Here is a 17,403-nt window from a genome sequence, read left to right on the forward strand (position 1 = left end):
CAATAACTTTATGCTTCCAGTTATGCTGTTGCACCACATGTAGCTAGAGACCAGCTAAACCAGGCAAAGCCTGAAAAAAAACAACACTGACCATCAGACAGGTTCTCAACAGGTTATTAGTACTGTGACAAAATCTCTGTGGATTATGTATCGGCGCACAACCCTTAGGAGACTTAAATAAAACAGACAAACATTTACAGTGTGTGTGTGTGTGTGTGTGTGTATGTGTGTGTGTTTTTGTGTGTGTGTGTGCAACAAACACAAACTCCTTTACAGGTACAAATAAGTGTGTGTGTACATTACTGTGTGTGTGTGTGTGTGTGTGTGTGTGTGTGTGTGTGTGTGTGTGTGTGTGTGTGTGTGTGTGTTTGTTACCCATTATTATGTGTGTGTGCAATGAGGGTTACTTATTGTGTGTATCGTCCGACTCTGCTGCCACTTGTCAGTGGTTCAGACCTATAGTAGCAATTAGCTCAGACTGTTTCACCTTTAATGCCTGTGATTAGTAGAAAATCCCATCCTCAGCCAACAAAACTTTAAAGTAATGTTTGTCAGACACTGTGATCAGAGGTGTTTGTGGATGAAAGAGCAGTGTCCAGCAAGAACGTTGCACATCGTTGCAAGTCTGACCTGGGTGCCAAAACAAAAGTTGTAACTATGAAGAGAAGTCCGCACACCAATCAGTCCCAAGCAAATCTATTATTTTAATCCATGACGTTTCATGTGTTTGTGTGTGTGTGTGTGTGTGTGTGTGTGTGTGTGTGTGTGTGTGTGTGTTCAAATCTCTTCTTTTAATCCATGACGTTTGGGGGCAAGCCCTTCCTCAGAACCCATCTCATGTCTGAACAGTGTTTTGGAAGAAAGGGGAAAATGAGAACTCTCTGAAATGAGGCAACGTGACGGAGAAGCATTTGGGTTCCTTCTTTTTTTGTTTACATTTGTCCCTTTCTCACCTCTGTGTCATGTCCGTTCTCCTCCTTTCACACGGCGGCCATCTTGTCCTCCTCTGCTCGTAACTCATTTGTGATGCTGCTTGCACGTGGGACACGACTCCAAAAAGGAAGAAAACAAGCTGGACCCAAACATTAATCACACATATAATCATGCTTCTAAAATGACCCTAAGTGTCTTATTTTTGTCCAAAACGCCTAGTACAACCAGCCTGATTATTTTTGTTTTCCAACACACTCTATTTCAGGGTAGGGCTATAAGCACGAAAGGTGACAGCCCAACCAAACAGGGGAACTCTGCCGGATCTGGGCCTGTACAAGGCCGGATCTGGGCCAGACGTGGCTGCTGTCTGCCAGGGGGAGGGCCCCAGAGTGGCGTTATGTAACCCAGCGGAAAAATACCAGCCAGCGAGCGGGGCCGGCCCTGGATTCAGAAGCCCATTTGTATGCGCTGTCAAGGCCCTCTCAATCGGACGCTGTTGAACAGGGAGCCTTTTACGTAATGCGTGTCACACCACAAACACAAACACAGGCGCACCAATGAGAGATGTTCCAGTATGTGTGTGTGTGTGTGTGTGTGTGTGTGTGTGTGTGTGTATCAGCACCAATGAAAGATGCCGCGGCTCTTTGTTCCCATGCGGTCAGAAAGGAGGCCATGCGGTGGTGGCGTGGTCTCCAGTGCCATGCTGAGACAGTGTGTGGATGTGTGTGTGTGTGTGTGTGTGTGTGTGTATCAGTATGTGTGTGTGTGTGTGTGTGTGTGTGTGTATCAGTATGTGTGTGTGTGTGTGCATGTGTTTGTGTGAGTGAATTTGTGTGTGGATGTGTGTATGTGTGTGCGTATGTGTGTGTGCGTATGTGTGTGTGTGTGTGTTTGTGTGTGTGCGTGTGTGTGTTTGTGCGTATGTGTGTGCGTATGTGTGTGTGTGTGTGTGTTTCGTGCTGTTCAGTTGTAGAGACAGCAGCCTTTTCAGATGAGCCCCACCCTGTGGCACCCTGGACAAGGGGAGAGGAATGAGTGGGGATGAGGAGAGGAAGAGAGGAGGATGAGGAGAGGAAGAGAGGAGGATGAGGAGAGGAAGAGAGGAGGATAGAAGGAGAGGAGGATAGTAGGAGAGGAAGAGAGGAGGATAGTAGGAGAGGAGGATGAGGAGAGGAAGAGAGGAGGATAGTAAGAGAGGAGGATGAGGAGAGGAAGAGAGGAGGATAGTAAGAGAGGAAGAGAGGAGGATGAGGAGAGGAAGAGAGGAGGATAGTAGGAGAGGAGGATGAGGAGAGGAAGAGAGGAGGATAGTAAGAGAGGAAGAGAGGAGGATGAGGAGAGGAAGAGAGGAGGATAGAAGGAGAGGAGGATAGTAGGAGAGGAAGAGAGGAGGATAGTAGGAGAGGAAGAGAGGAGGATGAGGAGAGGAAGAGAGGAGGATAGAAGGAGAGGAGGATAGTAGGAGAGGAAGAGAGGAGGATAGTAGGAGAGGAGGATGAGGAGAGGAAGAGAGGAGGATAGTAGGAGAGGAGGATGAGGAGAGGAAGAGAGGAGGATGAGGAGAGGAAGAGTGGAGGATAGTAGGAGAGGAGGATGAGGAGAGGAAGAGAGGAGGATGAGGAGAGGAAGAGAGGAGGATAGTAGGAGAGGAGGATGAGGAGAGGAAGAGAGGAGGATAGTAGGAGAGGAGGATGAGGAGAGGAAGAGAGGAGGATGAGGAGAGGAAGAGTGGAGGATAGTAGGAGAGGAGGATGAGGAGAGGAAGAGAGGAGGATGAGGAGAGGAAGAGAGGAGGATAGCAGGAGAGGAGGATAGAAGAGGATGAGTAGTGGAGGGGACGTATGTATGCAAAGGAAAGGGTGAACAAGGACAGAGGAAAAAGAAAGAGGACGAATCAATGTGAGTAGAATGATTAGCACAAGTAATGTTTAGCCACTAAGCACCATTGCCAATGAACAGTCACTAATGAAAGGGTTCGTACAAGCTGAAAGACACGGAAAGAGATCTAAAGGAGAGCTAGACTTTGACTAGTATTATGATTACTTCATCTAAAAAATGGAAACCATTGAAAAGCAATTGAAAATGTTCCATCTGTTTCACCAGTTGACAACAAGGCTCCTAAAGTCATTAGGGGTAATCCTCTGCTACACACTGAATAAGCCAACAGAGTTTATATAATGACAAGCATGGGCAATTCTGTACATGAACGGTCATGCCAAAGGAGCCAGTTGAGCGTGAGTGAGAGTGAGATTTCTTTGTGTGTTTTCATGTGTGTGTGTGGGCGTCAGGGTGTGCCCTGTGTGTGTGCTCTGGTGTGTGCTTATCATGAGGAACAACAGAGTGTGAAATGCAGAGGAAGGGAGTGGAGGAGCCAATCATTTGTTAAGTAGACAGAACCAACCAGTCCCACTGATATATCAACATCAACCAACCAGTCCCACTGATATATCAACACTAACCAACCAGTCCCACTGATATATCAACACTAACCAACCAGTCCCACTGATATATCAACACTAACCAACCAGTCCCACTGATATATCAACATCAACCAAACAGTCCCACTGATATATCAACACTAACCAACCAGTCCCACTGATATATCAACACCAACCAGTCCCACTGACATATCAACACTAACCAACCAGTCCCACTGATATATCAACACCAACCAACCAGTCCCACTGATATATCAACACCAACCAACCAGTCCTACTGATATATCAACCAGGGGCGATTCTAACCAGTCCCACTGATATATCAACATAACCAACCAGTCCCATTGATATATCAACAATCAACACCAACAAGCCTACTGCACGAAAACAACAGCGTTGAACTTTTACAACACTATAGGCTAAGTTAAAAGATGGGTTACACATATGGACGTTTCAAGCTTTTCAAAAGTGCATGTGTTTGTCATGTCGGGGGCTTCCCCAGGAGGTTTTTTGAAATTCTGTCTACTTAACACACCATTCTAACGCAGATTGGGAGGGACAGAAATACTTTTAGCTTACATAACAAGCAGCTGGCTCATGTGACGTGAAAATTGGCTACCTTATGCTTATCACTACACTGCCCAACATGGAGACATATCTCTCGTTAACAATCAGAAAACATAACATAGGATATTATTTGTGCGAATGGGTTAGCACAAACTTAGCTTTTGGTGAACAGAGATGCAGATCACTGATTAATTTCTTTGCGCAACAGCCCATGTTCTGCGTTCACTCCAGTGAGACAAGTGAAATAGTTTTCATAGTTTTTAAATGTTTTTAAAGCCGTTTCATTGCCAGGCTATTTACTACGAATTTTACCTGCTATGCCTTCTGTTTTCATGGATAGTTACAGGAATCTATGTAATTCGTTTATCGTTGCTTCAATCCAACCCACATTATCTCCAGAGTTTTTAAGTTTGTCAGTCAGTTTCAGCCTCTCATCTAGCTCCTCTACTACACCCTTTGGGATTTATTCAGTTTTGTTACATTTTGTTACACTTTAGAAGAGATGACACAGGGGGCCTCTGCATCGATGTCATTGTAGAGCAGTGCGATGTGCTCAATTATGTAGGCTAGCTCCAGAGTAGGCTAATGACTGACGCCGCGAATACGGACACGTTTATTATTATTGATTAGTGCTGGGCGGTATACCGGTTCACACCGTATACCGGTGTATATTTGCATTATGATATGAATTTTTATTATACCGCCATACCGGTGTATTTTATTACGTTTGGAACGCGCGTTTTCACACGCACGCATGGTGCCACTGCGAGGCATAGTGAGGGTAAACACAAAACACCTTAAGTTTTTCCCCTGAAGTATGACCCTTAAGGCTTAATTTCTCCTTAGGTAGGGGATTTATTTAAGGGTGTTGCACAGAATACCTTAAATTGTTTCTTTAGTTAAGGAAAAACTTTAAGGGATACTGCATTGAAAGGGATTTACCATCACAAAAATTCTATTGAGATTGTTCAACAGCTTAGCTGGCTAGTACTGTAGGTGATGTCGTTAGTTAGCAACCCACCGAACACAGTGAAGTTTAATGTTCTTATCATTCATCTCATCTTAAGAATATTCGCTGAAATTTTCCAGGTAGCAGTAAAGCATGTTATAGACATGCACTGAGCAATACTAGCTGGCTAATTAGAAATAATCCTGACTGTCATCAGTGCACCAAAACAAACTTTTTTGTTAATGTTTTGCCTAGCGAACCGAACCGAAGCTCATGGCAGGCTAACAAGACATCCACATCCACATGAAGTTAACGTTAGCCTACCACTAACGTCATGTAAACCACACAATAACATTAAGGCATGTTTCTGATAGGCCTATTTGACAGAGTAAGCATATTAGCAGAGAGGTTTTATTTTAAATGGTATAATTTTCAAAAAAGTATAATTATTGCAAGTTGCACTACTTTTTGTATTGGTTTTAAACAAGATGTTTGTGAAATTTGCACAGTAAAAGTTCTGTATTTTGACTGTAATTGTCTTTGCATTCTGATTAGATTCTTCATTAGAATCATGAGTGGCTCTTTGTAAACAGCATCATTTTCTGGGGCCATGCAAAACTGCATTAGCCTACCACTAGTGTGGAGTTATTCTACATCATGACAGTAAAATAGACCATCCTTAGTCAATGTACTGCAGCAATTCCTCTCTCAACCTGTAGAAAATGCTGTGAACATCTGATTATGCATGAAAAAAAAAATACCGTCATTTACCGTGAAACCGTAAGAATTTTGATCACTATTATTGATTATCATTATTATTATTAGGAGGCCCCTCATTGGTCGAGGCCCCTGGGCTGAAGCCCAGGTAAGCCCCTGCATTAAGGCGCCAGTGCCAACCAACCAGTCCCACTGATATATCAACACCAACCAGACCCACTGATATATCAACACCAACCAGACCCACTGATATATCAACACCAACCAACCAGTCCCACTGATATATCAACACCAACCAGACCCACTGATATATCAACACCAACCAGTCCCACTGATATATCAACACCAACCAGTCCCACTGATATATCAACACCAACCAGACCCACTGATATATCAACACCAACCAACCAGTCCCACTGGCACACCATAACCCATCCATTCATCGATTATTCATTCATCCATTCACTATTCATTCATTCATTCATTCATTTATCTATTCATTGAGGGGTCCACAACCCTCACTAAGAACTGTCTCTTTCTCCAAGTCAATTCAAATGACTTTGTTGGCATGACAAACAGGGCACTTGGATTGCCCAAAACAACCGTAAGAAATATAATGAACAAGAAATTCAACTTACATAAGATGAACACCCTCCTCTCTCTCTCTCTCTCTCTCACACACTCACACACACTCACACACACACACACACACACACACACACACACACACACACACACACACACACACAGATACATACACACACATAGAGACAGAGAGGATGAGAGAGAGATGACAAAAGCCGGAAAAAGTATGAATAAAGGGCTTGTTGCATAAGTGCCTAGCTGCACTGGGGCATTTGATTTGACTAGTGAAAGTCTTCCAGTGCACTGGGGCACAGAAGAGCATGCTGCCACCTTAACAACACCCACAGTGATGACTGAGAATGCCATAGTGGAGACTGACATCAGGTATCATTCAGAGAGTGCGATTGAGAGACACACACACACACACACACACACACACACACACACACACACACACACACTCATCTCTGGCTACTTGAGCCCCTTGAGCTGCTTCTGTGTGTCCAAGTGTTTGTGTCTTTGTACTCAGGGGGGTCACTATATTATGCAGAGGGAATTGCATTTACATAACACTCTACTAGCATACCCTCTGGTGCCAGCATCCGTTTTGGACCCTCACACCACACACACCACACACACACACACACACTAGGATGTTTCCTCCCATTCAAACCTGTCCTGTGTGTGTGTGTGTGTGTGTGTGTGTGTGTGTGTGTGTGTGTGTGTGTGTGTGTGTGTCTGAAAGTGTGTGTGTGTGTGTATGTGTCTGAATGTGTGTGTGTGTGTGTGTGTGTGTGTGTGCCCAGTAGCTTTGGGCAGGGAGGGAACACAGTGTTCTGTAGGCTCACACTCATGACGCGCATCTCCAGAGACAGGCTCGGCCTTTCACACACTCCCAGGTACACACATTTGCCGTCTCATCCGCTAACAAAAATACTACATGTAGCTAATAATAACATCTAACAATAATAACATCAACTGGTGTCTTTTCTATTCATTCTATTGTTATATTATGTGAATATTTGAATTAATTTCTGTGTGTACTAGAATTTGTGTATTTCCATGTTAGATATCTTTTTCGAAAGATACTTCTTCCACTGTGCTCCTGTTCTCTTGAGGCGATCTGATGTGTGCTGTCCTCCCTCAGCGTAGAGGCACGTTCAGACGGGCATCGAAACGTCTTTAAGGAGCACGTTTAGACGCGCATCGAAACGTCTTTAAGGAGCACGTTTAGACGCGCATTGAAATGTCTTTAGGGAGCACATTTTGAAGCACATCCAAACCTCTTTCTGTTTATCAGAATGATGGTTTTTGGGAAAGTTGCATTCTGAGTGAAGTGTTCTCTCTGCCGTGGCTGTGATGTTTAAACTGAGAGATGCTTGTCTCGCACGTTTCTGCAAAACATGACATTCTCCATTCTGTTCATGTTTTAGTTTTAAATCAGTGAGGACAAAAACACTTTATAGCATCAGTCCCAGGATGCAATACCCTCGACTGTGTCACTGACAGATAGCTGTTGTTAGAAGATACACAACTGTTTATAAATGACTCGTAAAGGATTTGTTGATTCATGTAACAAGCTGCTCGGTCATGTTTTTGTAAAGATGCTTGGTCATGTCTTTGTAAAGCTGCTTGGTCATGTCTTTGTAAAGCTGCTTGGTCATGTTTTTGTAAAGATGCTTGGTCATGTCTTTGTAAAGCATCCTCAGACCTCAGGAGAACCCGAGCAAATCATTTCACTGGAGCGTTATGCAACGTAACATCTCTGAGTCTCGTCTCGCCTCGCACGGCTGACCTCACAACCTCTCACAGGAGTGCACTAGACTAGCTGGACATAACAACTGCACAGGAGTGCGCCAGACTAGCTGGACATAACAACCGCACGGGAGTGCGCTAGACTAGCTGGACATAACAACCGCACAGGAGTGCGCTAGACTAGCTGGACATAACAACTGCACAGGAGTGTGCTAGACTAGCTGGACATACTGTAACAACTGCAGGAGCGCGCTAGACTGCAATTTACACTGAGAAGGGCAATGAGTGCTCCATAGGCGAGAGAGAGAAGGAGAGAGTGAGAGAGAGACTGCAGGCTGCTCTGAGTTCCTGGATGGAGTCAGATCATATTAATAATAGATTTGTCCTCCAACTGAAGGAAACAGGAGACCCAATGAAAGGTGCCAGAGAAAGGTCTAAAAATACAGTGTACTGTTCCACGGAAACTTGCTTTCTCTTTCTCCCTCAATCACACACATATACCCACACACACACACACACACACACACACACAACACACACACACACACACACACACACACACACACACATGCAGCATCAAAAGCATTCTAATATCTATCTGCGCAGACAATGCAAATCATTTTACCACTATTACCACGACCCACACACAAGCACTATGTCTCAAGTGAGTAGCTGTGTGAATGGTGCCCTGACTAAAGGGGTGCTAATTTCAATTTCAATTTCAATTTCAATTTAATTGTACTGATAGAGTGGCAAAACATTACACATGTCTCATGGCACTTTACAGAGTGTTAGACAATCAGCGAAAAGAAAAGAAAAGAAGGCCCATGGGTAACAGGACTAATCATCTGTGAGATGCTTGAGTAAGGCCCTTGGGATGGCCGGGGGCTAGACAAGATGAAGATGATGATGATGATGATGATGAAGCTGATGAACGAGAAGATAGATGGATAGATAGATGAATAGATTGATTGATGGGTGGATGGACATATAGATGGATTGATTATGATGATTGTTATTGTTACTGTTATGATGATGATGATAATGAGGCTGTTGATGAAGAGGAGTATGATGTCTGCTTGAGGCTGACACTCAGCCAAAATTTGGTCAAATATGCGCCTGCAGCCGAGGGCCCAAATCTGGTCTAATAAGCGCCTGCAGCCGAGGGCCGCTGGCCTGACCTCACTGGTCATCTGTATTCGGGCCCCATCCACGCTCACACCTCTCACACGATGGATGAGAGCACTCATCTCACAGTGCTGTGTCAGAAACCCCAAGTCCAGCCTCCAGGTGTATGAGAGGCAGAAGTAGAGAAGGAGGGAGAGAGGGAGGGAGGGAGCTGAGAAGTCAGGGCTGCAAGCCAACTTCTTAAGATTTCAGAGTAAGAAACCTTTCCACACACACACACACACACACACACACACACACACACACACACACACACACACACGCACACACACACACACTTTGTATAATGCTTTTATTCCTAAATGTAGATTTGAACTGCACTCTTGAATTCATTCTAATTATAACCCCTTTTCATTAAGGGGGACAGTGGGGGTGCTAACACAAAGCGCAATTAACTGCCCCAGATTCCCAGCCCGGCAGAAAAAAAAAATTCAAACGATTTTGGGTGGCATTGCTGCCCGTCTGGCACTGATAGCGGAGCCGGTGGCAGCTCGTGCAAAACAACTGAGAACAGAGACGGGGGGCGGGAAGATCCCCGCCCATAAGATATCCGGTGTAAGGTTAGTCAGGGAGAAAAGGAATGCAACGTCTTGCGCAAAATTCCTCCTTCTTCAACTGTCACTCAGACTAGACAGAACCGCGGACCTGCTCACGGATATTCATGAAAGAAAAAACTTCTACGCTAACAGGTATGTTTGGTTCATTGTTATAGCCTACTGCTGGGAGCGCAAAGCTGCCTGATCTACAAACTTTCTCCTCAGTTTAAACCCCCCTTGATCCGCTTTTGCGACTTTTCCTTGGCGTTTCCTCTCTCGGGGGGTAAGGGGGAGGGCGCGAGGCGTTGGCAGCCTTGAAATTGACCAGCCCCAGGTGTGATTGCGCCGTTAGCCTCTTAAACTGTGACCCGATTCCAGGACCACAGTCTTATCTATGCAAATGTCGCTTGATAAGGACTGTGCGCTCATATATTCCGACTCAACCCGAGTCGCCCTTTCTACCTCGCCTCACACGGGAGGAGCAGCAGAACTAGTCTAGCGCTGCTATTTTGGGGAAATAGATAGAGCCTGAGTAAGCAAGAATGAGGACCACGGCTGAACTGAAAGGTTGGTGTGATTCTTTCGGAACCTTTTAGATTAGCTATTTTCAGTGAAAATTGCCAACTGCCCACTGATGTTTTTTTTCTTAGAGAGTCACATAGATGTTTGTATGAGATGGCATTAGAGCATCATAAGGCTTTAAACTAGCAAAAAAAACCATGAATATGCACATTTGCGTGTATGTGTATCGCTAATCATGTTCAGATCTAAAAAAAAAAAAAAAAAAACACGAATACTTTTTGGGAGAAGTTGAAGCCGTCCTGGTTTCGTGCGGACAGCTGGCACAATGGAAACTTGGAAAGCGCGTCGGAGCCAACAGCTGCTGGAAATCACGGGCAGGTTTAGCTAGCTACCTCGAAGGCTTTGTGTATGTTTGAAGTAAAAGCTTAAAAACTATGTCTGGGTGAATGAAACAAGAAGGATCAACATTATATTCGCAGGGATGTGTAGGCCTATGTTACTGCCTCTACCTAATTAGAAGGCTAGCCCATTAGGTATGGCGTTGCATAACAGCGACTATGTGGGACTCCGTAGTCATAAATAGAACGGCAGTAGCCTACTTGGGGCCATCCGGCTCTCCACATCTCCCTCATTTCAATAAAAAATGAGCGCAGTGGAGAAGGATCAAAGAGGGTAGGCGTGTATTGCCCAAAAGCCAGCAGTTATCCTGGGCCCACCGACAGCCTTTGTCGTGCGTGGCAAGAATTAATTGAAGACTTTGTACTTTTCCAGGACCGGCTTATTTTTCTTGGCACCCGTCTCCAAATGCGAGTGACTCCCTACTCCTGACATTTGTGCATCACCTCGGGGTGCTTGCGTCACCCGACTCAGTTTTCTCTTTTTTGGGGTCAGCAGGAAAGAGCGCTGATGTGAGCTTTTATACAGTACAGGCTTTTGTAGATCACCTGTAGCTGTAGTGTGTGTGTGTTACATCTAATCAATTGGGCTACTGTTGGGCTTTCCAATGAAGGGAAGAGATTATTGGTTAATTTGAAAGTTGTCTGTAGGTGTCATGACAAACGTGCATGGAAACTGTCATTTACGCAATGTAGTCAACCCACAAATTGCACAGTAAGAACACATAGTTCAGCTCAGCTGGTGCGTGAGAAGAGATGTTATTTTTCTGGCTCGCTGACGCATACCCCCCCCCCCCCCCCCTCGTTCAGAGAGCATCAGCTTCTGATTCGCTCCTATGCTCGACAGGGGACAGCGCTTGAATGGCCGCCGATTGAAACACAGAACACTCCCACTCACGGGTAGTACGTACGTCACGTTACGCCCCCTGACAAAGTCAACGCAGAACCCTAATTAGCATGCGTTGTCGCCGCCCCCGTGTGCATATAAACTTGGAGACGCACAACTGGAGTTCAGTTAGAGCTATTGAATAGTTTGGGAAGCCATCCAGCTGTGGAAAACTACAGCCATGACAATCAGCACAGACAGTGGAGCTCCCGAAATTACTTACTCCAAAACGCGAGGAGTGGTGGCAGTCTTTAGCGGTAGGCATCATTTGACTCGGGTCAGGGAATACACTTTAGACGCTTCGACTTCTGAAAAGCTGTGGGAATTAATTCATCATAATTAACACTTTTTGCTCTCTTTTGCTCTTGTCTTTTCTTTCATTCAGCTTTTATGAAACAGAGAAGAATGGGGCTAAACGATTTCATTCAGAAGCTTGCCGCAAACTCCTATGCATGCAAGCAGTAAGTAGGCTATCATCTAAGCTCACTCAAATGTTTTTCTCTACAATTTGCATAAGAGATGCTTCAAAGAAATCCCACAGAGTTCTTGTACTGTACTTCTGCACTTTTAACAAGATGTACACACTTCTCAGTGATTCTGTCAGTGGCAGTGTTATCATGTGATTACTGAACTCCTGAGGTCTTAATGTGGTTGTAATCTGCTTCTCCACAGCCCAGAGGTGCAGTCCATGCTAAACCTGACCCCCCCCCAGGATCCAGAACTCATGAACAGCAACCCCTCCCCTCCAGTAAGTAAAGCACCATGCTCATCTCATAAGAGTGTCATGTCTTTTGCGTCTATGTTTATGTGAGTATGCATGTGTGTGTGTCTCTGTGAAAGAGAGAAAGAAAGATGTCTTTAGTTATCTCTGGTTATGCAAGTGTGTGTGTGTGGGGTTGATGATGCTGTGGTCTAAGAGTATGTCTCTCTCTCTCTCTCTCTCTCTCTCTCTCTCTCTCTCTCTCTCTCTCTCTCTCTCCTGCAGCCCAGTCCCTCGCAGCAGATTAACCTGGGCCCCTCGTCTAATCCCACTGCCAAGCCCTCGGACTTCAACTTCCTCAAGGTCATCGGCAAGGGCAGCTTCGGCAAGGTCCTGCTAGCGCGACACCGCAGCGATGACAAGTTCTACGCTGTCAAAGTCCTGCAGAAGAAGGCCATCCTGAAGAAGAAAGAGGTACTGCAGATTAATGACCTTTAGTAAACACACCGGCCTTTTACTACGTCAGTGATGAATGTATAGCAACATAAAGAAGAACGTATAGTATAGACCCTTTCAACAATAAAAACAAATACAATGCTTGAACGTTCTATTTGGTTCCCAATCTACTTTCTCTGCATTAAGATAACATATGGAATGTTAAAAAGGAAGTCTTGTGGGGCCAACTATCAGCATCATAGAACGTTCAAGCATTGTTTTTGTTTTTATTGTTGAAAGGGTCTATAGCAACTGACTAGTTGCACACCAGATGCCCTTTTTATTCAGAAAGATTGAGCAGGTTTTTGTGGCAGTTTATAAAGAGGGGACCAGTCAGTGATGCATGTTTTAAAACAGCGCTTATTTTATTCCCTTTCCAATCCAAACTATTGCACCATACGCTGACAATGTAAACAGTGGGGTACGCAGGGTGAAGGGGATGTGTAGTGAGTGACTGGCATTGATTTCTTTAGCTTTGACCCCTGTATACAAGCATCTGACCCTCAACCTGTGTGTGTGTGTGTGTTTCAGGAGAAGCACATTATGTCAGAACGGAATGTCCTCCTGAAGAATGTGAAGCACCCGTTCCTGGTGGGGCTCCACTACTCCTTCCAGACCACAGACAAACTGTACTTCGTCCTGGACTACATCAACGGAGGAGAGGTACGCTACGGAGCGCTCCCATCAGGGATGGGCGAGATCAGTGGACTTACCGTGTGGGCGTGAATGGGGTGCAGTGCAGGTCAGCGAACAGAGAGAACATCGCTGTTTATGTTTCACCGTTGGCGTAGCATATCATTACTCACTGTACAGAATTGTTTACCTTCCATATAGAATTGGACTCCATGGGACAGGGGACGGGGGGGGGGGGGGGGACAGCAGAGGAAGTGTCCAGGAGACAGTGTGTCTGACACTGAGAGAGAAGAGGGATAGACTGCTGTAGAGAGAGAGAGGGACAGATGAACAGAGAGAGGAAATCCTGTCATGAGAAGGCCAGGAGAATGTACTCTCTCTCTCTCTCTCTGGTCAGTAAAGGTGAAATTCACCTCAGGAAATCGTCGGGCGTGTTGTGGGGTTGGGTGGTTGGAAGAGCAGCCCGATTTAGCATGCATCTCAGCTGAGAATGGAGGCCGACTGTAGGGCTGGGTCGGGGGAGGGGGGGGGGGGGCTTTTAAACATTTCCTGTGATTGTTTCATGGTAAAAAAAAGCCATGATTAAGTACAGCATGTAACAGATAGTCTCTCTCTCTCTCTCTCTCTCTCTCTCTCTCTCTCTCTCCTCCTCCAGCTGTTCTACCACCTGCAGAGGGAGCGGTGCTTCCTGGAGCCGCGCGCGCGGTTCTACGCGGCAGAGATCGCCAGCGCGCTGGGCTACTTGCACTCGCTTAACATCGTGTACCGCGACCTCAAGCCAGAGAACATCCTGCTGGACTCGCAAGGCCACATCATTCTCACCGATTTCGGCCTCTGCAAAGAGAACATCGAGCCCAACGGAACCACGTCCACATTCTGCGGCACGCCAGAGGTGTGTGTGTGTCTGTGTCTCAGCCTCACCTCAACTTGTTGAGTGTTGTCATGTCAACAAGCATGTTAGTTACTTTGAGCAATGGCAGATTGACACAAAACGAGGATTTTTGTTTTTGAACACTGAAATGGTAACTCATCATATGCGTCTAACAGTAGTTTGGGCCAAACATGACCTGGTCTATTGTAGATACCCGCGACTGCAAAATCAATGGTTGAATAACTCTCCATGTGTGTTTTCTCTTGTGTTGATGTAGTATCTGGCGCCGGAGGTGTTACACAAGCAGCCGTATGACCGGACAGTGGACTGGTGGTGTCTCGGTGCTGTGCTCTACGAGATGCTCTACGGCCTGGTGAGCATCCACACCTCTGCTGCCCGCTCAGGCGGTGTGTTCCAGTAGCAAACACTAGGGGGCGGTGTGGGCTCTCAGACTCTCTCTTGGGGGCTCCAGCATCACATGCTGTAGGGTCAGTTCAGGCTGCAGGTTCCGTTCCGTTCTGCCGTGAGAACTGGGGAACCTTCAGCAAAGGATTGGCATCTCAGCTCACTCTTTCTGAAGCTCTCAGAGAAATTTGAAGCGATCTTAAATTCAGTTAATAGGATTTACCACGGATTCTGTGAAGTGACTCAATTGAAATGGACTTGGCCCTTGCCCTAGTATTAGAGCATAGTGGACTACTTCTATATGAAGCCCTTGCACTAGTATTTAAAGCATAGTGGACTACTTCTATATGAAGCCCTTGCACTAGTATTTAAAGCATAGTGGACTACTTCTATATGAAATCAATATTTAAAACTTGTTCGGTTGAAGTGTGCAGCACCTCCTGCCCATGATCAAATGGTGCAATACATATGCATCATGATATGTTGCAATATAGAATAGCGTGGAATGGTACACTTTGCTGCATACAATAGTTAACATATAGCGGTTTGCATACAGTTTGCATACAGTTACGCACATGCATAACACATGCATACTTGCATACATGCATGGAATCATGCACTAGCAGTTGAGAAGCTTTAAGGGTGGTAACTGTGTTAATGAATCTTTTGAGGGAGTGTTCAGGTGGTAACTGTGTTACGTAATGACTCTTTTGAGGGAGTGTTCAGGTGGTAACTATGTTAATGAATGTTTTGAGGGAGTGTTCAGGTGGTAACCGTGTTAATGACTCTTTTGAGGGAGTGTTCAGGTGGTAACTGTTTGTTTATGTTTGTGTGTGTGCAGCCGCCTTTCTACAGTCGCAACACGGCAGAGATGTACGATAACATCCTGAACAAGCCCCTACAGCTAAAGCCTAACATCTCCAACGCAGCGCGCCACCTACTGGAGGGACTTCTACAGAAGGACCGCACCAAGAGGATCGGCTGCACAGACGACTTTGTAAGTGTGTGTGACCGAGTGTGAGTGTGTGTGTGTGTGTGTGTGTGTGAGGAGGTCTTTTGAATGCACACTGAGATTAAATGCAGTGTCTGTATGGGATTATAACCCCTCTTCACTCTCCCTCTCTCTGTCCACAGACTGAAATCAAGAACCACATGTTTTTCTCCCCAATCAACTGGGACGACCTGAACGGCAAGAAGATCACCCCTCCCTTTAACCCTAACGTGGTACGTTCCAATGCCTTAGAGATTTGCACGACGAATCTTCAGACAATACTCCTCATCACTGTTACTCAAAATGGCATCAAGGTTTTAGCCATGAAAATGTTGCTTTGCTGTGTAGTTGGTCCACACGTCTGATAACGGTGTTCCCTCTCTCTCTCTCTCTCTCTCTCTACATCTCTCTCTCTCTCCATCTCTCTACATCTCTCTCTCTCTATCCATCATGCAGACGGGCCCAAGTGACCTTCGGCACTTTGACCCTGAGTTCACCGACGAGCCCGTGTCCAGCTCCATCGGCTGCTCGCCGGACAGCTCGCTGGTGACGGCCAGCATCAAGGAGGCGGCTGAGGCCTTCCTGGGCTTCTCCTACGCGCCCGCCATGGACTCCTACCTGTAGCACGTCAACTCTCTCTCTCTCATACACACACACACACACACACACACACACAGGTGGACCTGTATCCCCACACCACCAACGGACCCCCCCTTGCTTGTAGCACCTCCCTCTGCCATTGGAACCGATTGCATCCCTGCATTGAGAAAACGACCATTCCTTTGGATAATGGACTACTAACTAATGCCCATCGGAACCCTTCTGAATGCCCCCCCCCCCCCCCCGTCCTTGGAATGAAGATATTTGCACATGGCTTTAGGCAGCTCAGCAGGCTCTCTTGGCCAATAAGGACCTTTAAACAGAACAACTGAGAGAACTCTCATCATCATCATCATCATTATCATCATTTCCTGATTGTCAAGATTATCATCATCACCATGGTTACCCCTCTTCGTAGGATCCTGTGATGCCTCTGTAGAATGTCACCATATCCAATGGAGGGAGGAATAGAAGGATGAACAGATGAATAGATGATAGAGAGATTATCAAGAGGAGAGAAACTGTGCTAGTGTTTTTTTCTGGTTTTATTTATTTTGTGTCTAATTAGTTTGCCTGTTTTTTGTCCAAGAGTGAGGTGGATGGCCGGAGTGTTAGTGTTACAGAGGTGTGTGTGTAATGTGTGTGTGTGTGTGTGTGTGTGTGTGTGTGTGTGTGTGTGTGTGCGCGTGTGTGTCTGAACGGTGCCTTTTCCGGCCACATGTCACCCTTCTGTCGTGGTTGAACTCACACAAACTCCGTATTTATGTTGTTGTTAATGCTGTTGTTGTCGTCGCCATTGTCATTTTTGTCATTTAAATGTTTTTACTAATCACATGACCCGGTTTTAGGTCTGATGATTGTCTGTCATATTTAGGGGCATTCTGTAGTTGTCGTCTGTTGTCTTGTGTCACCTAGCGACAGCTGACATGGCTGTCTGTCACTGTGGCTAAATGTACTGTGTGCAGTCAGCAGTTGTCGCTATGAGATCCTAAAGAAACGCACAGATCGTTTTGTTTGTGTTTTTTGTTTTGTTTTTGTTGACTGGAAGCAGGGTGGCATAGGTGATGCTGCTACACTTGTGTAAATAGGGACCTGCCGGACCAAAGGATGTCAGAACGAGAAGCCCACCTATCAGACCAGTCACCTTAGTCTTCCAGCCGCCTCTATGATGTAATAATAGGGTTCAGACATGCATTCCAACATTCTGGACCATACATTCCATTTAATATGACTATGT

General features: G+C 45.6%; 1 protein-coding gene and 1 long non-coding RNA gene across 7 annotated transcripts in view; one reads left to right on the plus strand and one right to left on the minus strand.

The window, feature by feature from the left end:
• The window catches only part of sgk1 (serum/glucocorticoid regulated kinase 1), a 46,778-nt gene extending 30,113 nt beyond the window's left edge, over nt 1–16,665 (plus strand). For 3 of the 6 annotated variants that reach the window (XM_042096378.1, XM_042096379.1, XM_042096380.1), the window contains 9 exons: nt 11,857–11,932; nt 12,144–12,219; nt 12,457–12,645; nt 13,198–13,329; nt 13,955–14,191; nt 14,448–14,543; nt 15,417–15,572; nt 15,710–15,799; nt 16,023–16,665. In XM_042096378.1, the coding sequence (XP_041952312.1) occupies nt 11,857–11,932; nt 12,144–12,219; nt 12,457–12,645; nt 13,198–13,329; nt 13,955–14,191; nt 14,448–14,543; nt 15,417–15,572; nt 15,710–15,799; nt 16,023–16,190 (1,220 nt within the window). In that variant the 3' untranslated portion in view covers nt 16,191–16,665. Of the gene's footprint in view, nt 1–9,601; nt 9,822–9,882; nt 10,236–11,455; nt 11,729–11,856; nt 11,933–12,143; nt 12,220–12,456; nt 12,646–13,197; nt 13,330–13,954; nt 14,192–14,447; nt 14,544–15,416; nt 15,573–15,709; nt 15,800–16,022 lie in introns of those variants that run through there. The other 3 variants (XM_042096382.1, XM_042096384.1, XM_042096381.1) reach the window with 3 other exon arrangements.
• The window catches only part of LOC121712289, a 170,356-nt gene that overhangs the window by 123,274 nt on the left and 29,679 nt on the right, over nt 1–17,403 (minus strand). The window lies entirely within an intron of this gene.

This window comes from Alosa sapidissima, chromosome 6, assembly GCF_018492685.1.
Source record: "Alosa sapidissima isolate fAloSap1 chromosome 6, fAloSap1.pri, whole genome shotgun sequence".
Taxonomy (NCBI): Eukaryota; Metazoa; Chordata; class Actinopteri; order Clupeiformes; family Clupeidae; genus Alosa; species Alosa sapidissima.